At 49.6% G+C, this 5,155-nt stretch overlaps 1 protein-coding gene across 1 annotated transcript in view; it reads left to right on the forward strand.

Moving 5' to 3' along the window:
• Positions 1–4,796: 4,796 nt before the first annotated feature.
• The window catches only part of MTFMT (mitochondrial methionyl-tRNA formyltransferase), a 12,444-nt gene continuing 12,085 nt past the window's right edge, over positions 4,797–5,155 (forward strand). Inside the window, exon 1 of the mRNA XM_034784906.1 lies at positions 4,797–5,070. Coding sequence (XP_034640797.1) covers positions 4,875–5,070 — 196 coding nt within the window. The 5' untranslated portion in view covers positions 4,797–4,874. The remainder of the gene's footprint in view (positions 5,071–5,155) is intronic.

Raw genomic sequence — 5,155 nt, forward strand, 5'->3', positions numbered from 1 at the left:
CCGCAGCCCTGGTTTTTATCCTGGCTTTGAGAGGAGAATGGGGGTAGTTACCTGCTCTTGTAAAACCTGAATTTGTTCCCCCAATGTCTGTTGCTTTTGTGTGCATGCCAGATGGATGGTGGGAGTGCCCTTTTTGCTGCAGTTAACTGGTTTTGGGCAACTCCATGTGTTAATGCATCAACTGTAGGTGTTAACCCACTTAATTTTGGTTGTTTACTTTGAAATTCTTTTTTATTCACTCCCCTGCGATCGAGTCGCAACTCCTGTCTCCTAATGTGCTCTGTGAACTGTTCCATATTTCCCTTCGTCTGATTTATCAGTTCTGTGAAAGTATTGTGTGCTACTCTTTCCTTCTGTGCACTTACTTGTCCCGTTCTGACAGGCACCAGTCTAGGTCTCAGTTTAAGTTTAACTGGAACCTGTTTTTTATCATAAGGTGGTGGTTGCAATGCAGTGGACCCCGTTTCATCTTTTAATTTTACTAGGACCACCTTTTTTCACTTCTGTCCCCATTCTTCAGGCACAGGGTAGCTACCTGAAGCCTGCTGTTTACCACCAATATTTATAACAGGGGACGGCACATGTATTTTTTATAGGTTACTTGCAGCTCTTTTCAATGTTTCACTCTGTTCCTGTACTGGTTGTCTCTGGGCTGCTTGTCACCCTGCAAGGGCGGTGGAAGCATTCCGGGGCTGTGTAGCTTCTTTTATTGCCTTTTTACTTTTATTTTTTAGAGCCTTGGTTTCTACCATCGCTCTTCGTATGCCAGTCAATGTTTCCCCCCTTTCTTTTTTAAATTCACATGGACCCTGTTTACTGGCAATCCAGCGGGTCCAAGAGTTATGAAACTCTGTGGGGATCATAAGGGAGGGGATCAGGGGGTTTCCTAGCTCGAGGTTTGCTGCCATGTTAGATTGCGATTCTTACCACGGCAGGTTCGCTTACTCACCAGATCAGCGGTCGGGGTCACCAGTGTTTTCAGATGCTACCAGTGTGGTGCTCTGCTTTCTCCTATGTTGATATCACTCGGCTGCGTGTGTGTGTTCCCTCTGTGTGCTGCCCCAGCTCTGCGCAGACAGCTGACCCAGCAGACCCAAAGAGAACCCCCAATAACGACAAAGTCTAGTAAGATGCAAAGTCACGTTGACTAGGTTTATTGCGACCTCGGACACAATTGCAGTTCCCCGTAGATTACTTAGTCTACCGGGCATACGACCAGAAAGTGCCTCTTGGCAATGGACCCGGCTCAGTCAGTGGCGGGACTTTCCACTGCCCCCTCGGCCGGACAAAGATATCCACTCAGGGATGCATTCTTCTACACAGGTACAAACAAGTTACACATCACTCCTGACGTATTGAGGTGCAACCCCTCCACGCACCAAGGTACAACCCCTCTACGTAGTAAGGTGCCACCTCTCACCTTGTACATGTTGGTTCGAACAAAACAACTCTATCCATCATATTCCCCTTTTGGCCCTGTCATTGGGATAGGTCAGCCTGTTCCTTGTTGTGTGTGGAATGTACAAGTATGCGAATGTTCTGATATCTGGTGTCCAGTACCTTGTAGGTGTGTCTCTTTTTGCAGCATCAGCCCTTTCCTTGCCAGCTTCTGTGAGCAGGGCCTGCCTCTGGCTTAGAGCTTAACTTTGCTTTATGTTAGCAAAGTCTTGACCATTACTTTAGTTCAGGCCTCAGGCCTCATACCGGGCCTCGGATACCAAGGTTTATATCTCATGGTCTCCTCTTACTACACATAGTATATTATATATAAGCGTGGGAGAATTTAATTTTTATCTTTTTTACAATTTTGAGGGATAATATTGATGTTTATTTTTAAACTTTTAACATTTTTTATTGATTTTAATTTTCACAGTTATTGGAAATTAAGTGGGGGGAGCTAGCTAATAATTATTTCATGACCGTAGACATTGCAATTCAAAAAGTTAAAGCGTTATAACCAATAAAACACAAATTGCCCACATCATATGTCAATATACACAAATAGTCTTAAATCAAACTCTAACACAGTCTGCTAAGCGCAGCCAGGGTGCCTCTGCACACTCAGGTTGGTAGATGTTCAGGTTTATCCATATTGCTGTCCTTGCCCTGCCATACAAAGGCCGCGTTCCCTTGGGTGCCGGTGTGGGGAGCACCATGCACCGGCTAGGGTTGCCAACTTTCTAATTGCACAAAAACCGAACACCCTAGCCCTGCCCCTTCCCCGAGGCCCCGCCCCACGCTCACTACATTCCCCCTCCTTCGGTGGCTCGCCCTCCCGCACCCTCACTCACTTTCACTGGGCTGGGGCAGGGGGTTGGGGTGCGGGAGGGGGTGAGGGCTCTAACTGGGGGGTGTGGGCTCTGGGGTGGGGCCAGAAATGAAGGATTCAGGGCAGGGCCATCCTTAGGCATACACAGCTTACGCGGCTGCGTAGGGCACCCAAAAATTTGGGGCACCCCAGGTCTTAGTGTCCACTCTCCCACCTCTTCCTATCCCTGTTCTGACCCTTCCTGCAGGCTCCCACAGCTGGCTGCTGCTGCCTGGTGAATCTTCCTCTGGAGGGGATCTAGTAACTTAAAAGTGAAAACATCTTCCAGCCTGCCAGACCTATTAGCACAACATTGAAACTGTTAAAGAGCCAGTCAAGTGGTATCAAGTAGTGTTAGTCTGTATCTACAAAAACAACAAGGAGTCTGGTGGCACTTTAAAGACTAAGGCCTTGGCTACACTGGCAATTCACAGCGCTGCACTTGCTGCGCTCAGGGGTGTGAAAAAACACCCCCCCGAGCGCAGCGAGTGCAGCGCTGTAAAGCGTCAGTGTAATCAGTGCCTGCAGCGCTGCACGCTCACTCGCAGCGCTGCAAGCTATTCCCCTCGGAGAGGTGGAGTACTTGCAGCGCTGCAAGAGAGCTCTCGCAGTGCTGGCGGCACGACTACACTCGCGCTTCACAGCGCTGAATCCGCGAGTGTAGCCAAGGCCTAACAGATTTATTTGGGCATAAGCTTTTGTGGGTAAAAACCTCACTTCTTTGAAGCCATTTAACAGGCATTTGCCAATCCCCAGGTATATACTGTCAGTTTCTGAATGTACTGACAAAAACAGTTGTGCATCACTGTAATATTTACTCAGAACATGTTAGTCTACAGGACCTTAGTTTAAAATTTGCTTTAAAAATATTTCATTAGAAGATTGCTGAAGATTATAAAATCACATCTCTAAAAAATCCATGCATAGATTTTTAGATGCATAATCTGAATATTCATCTTTAGCCTTAAATGCTTGCATCTTCAGACATATAGTTTTTTTAATAAATCCTTCAAAAGACCACCCTTATCTAAAATACACATTTTAATTTTAATTACTATAGTCCAAAAAACTTGCTTTCAAAGTCTTCCTGTTCTTTCTGTCCAACCTTTTCTCCCTTCACCTCGCTGTTGAAGAGAGCCCTTAAAGGGAAAACACCCCTTTCCTTCCAAAAAAAGAACAGGAGTACAGACTAACAGGGCTGCTACTCTGAAACCTTTCCTTCCAGATAGCTGGACAAACAGGTTTCCCTTTCCTTACTTCTGACTATTTGATGAACTAGTTTTAAAAGAACCCTCCAGCAAAATCAGTACCTTAGTAAGATATAAAATCCTTTGTTATGCCTAAAATCTTTGGAAACATATTTTTTATAGTTGGTGAAATTTCATAAATGTGTCTATTGTTATGGAGATTACACAATGTAAGTTAGTGTTCCCTTTTTCTAAAAGCAATGAACGTTGTTATGAAGACACTAAACCTCTGTGACGGATTAACTGAAAATAATGTCTTTGTTTCAGTGAGTTAAATATGTAGTTATCTGGAATGATTACTTTATGAAGGCTTAAGAGTACATTTAAAATATAAAAGCAGCTTAGAATTACTGATTAAGAAAATGTAAAACAGAGAAGAGCTGCATCATGTATTCCATAATATGTAATGTTGTATTCAGCACGACAGCTGACTCGCCCTTACTACAAAGTTTTTGCAAATAAATCTCTGACAAACTTCAGGGCATATCAAAAAACCTGTGACTGACATTTTTTATTCCCAAGTTTAGTGCTTTTAATTAGGTCCCTTCCGCATGTCCAGTCTCCACCAGCTGGCATGCAGTGGAAAACATGCTCCTTTTTCTTTTGAAAAAAACCCCTCTTCTGCAATGTCTTTAATGTCATTTACTTCATTTGGGTTCAGGGATTTGGCTGGAAGGGGGTGAGCAGGGGGGGGAGAGAAGAGAGGAGGGCGACAGTGGGAGAGGGCGGGGCCTGAGCAGAGTGGGGCGGAGCCTGGGCAGGGCAGGAGTGGCGTATGGGTGGGGCCACAGGCAGAAGAGCTTCACGAATGCGCCAGTGCCGGGCATGCTGCGTGAGGGAGAGGCTACGGGGGTCTCTGTGGGGAACTGTGACTCTCCGCCCCGCGAAGTGGCCGGCCGGCTCAGCAGCCTGGGTGCCTCCTCCCTCCCGCGAGGCGGCCATGGAGCACAGGGGCACCAGCTTAATCAGCCTGCGTAGGGCCCCACAAAGCCTACGGCTGGCTCTGGTTCGGGGTGCAGGAGGGGGCTGGGAGCAGGGACCTCGCTGCTCCCCTCAGGACAAGAGAGGTTCAGCCCTGAGCTGCCCTGTGTAGTCCTCAGAGCCGCCCCGCCCCCTGCCCTTACGTCATGGCCTAGCCCCGCCCTGGCCCCCAGGCAACGCCCCCTCCTCAGGCCCCGCCCATGTCCGCAGCGCAGCGGGCCGTGACGTCATCGCGCCGGGCCGTGCTAAGGCGCTCTGCGTGGCGTGTTTGCGTCCCCACGCGCCGCGACCCCGGAAGCGGTTGCGCCTTGGGGCTGCCCGGCCCGCGCTCGGGCGGCATGAGGGGAAGGCTGCTGCGGGCTTGGCGGGAGGGAGCCGCCGCCGCCGCCGCCGCCCGCGGTCTGGCCGAGCGCGGGGCCCTCTCGGGGAAGCCCCCGTGGCGGGTCCTGTTCTTCGGCACCGACGACTTCGCCGCCGAGTCCCTGAGGGCGCTGGAGGCCGCCAGGTGCGGGGGGAGCGAGGCCCATGGAAGGGGTGGGTGTTGGGCGACCGCGAAGGTGGGAGGAAGGGAGGTGGGGACCAGGGGGGGGGGGGGGGGAGGGGGAGGGGGGGGGGGGGG

The sequence above is a fragment of the Trachemys scripta genome, chromosome 10 (genome assembly GCF_013100865.1).
Source record: "Trachemys scripta elegans isolate TJP31775 chromosome 10, CAS_Tse_1.0, whole genome shotgun sequence".
Lineage (NCBI taxonomy): Eukaryota > Metazoa > Chordata > Testudines > Emydidae > Trachemys > Trachemys scripta.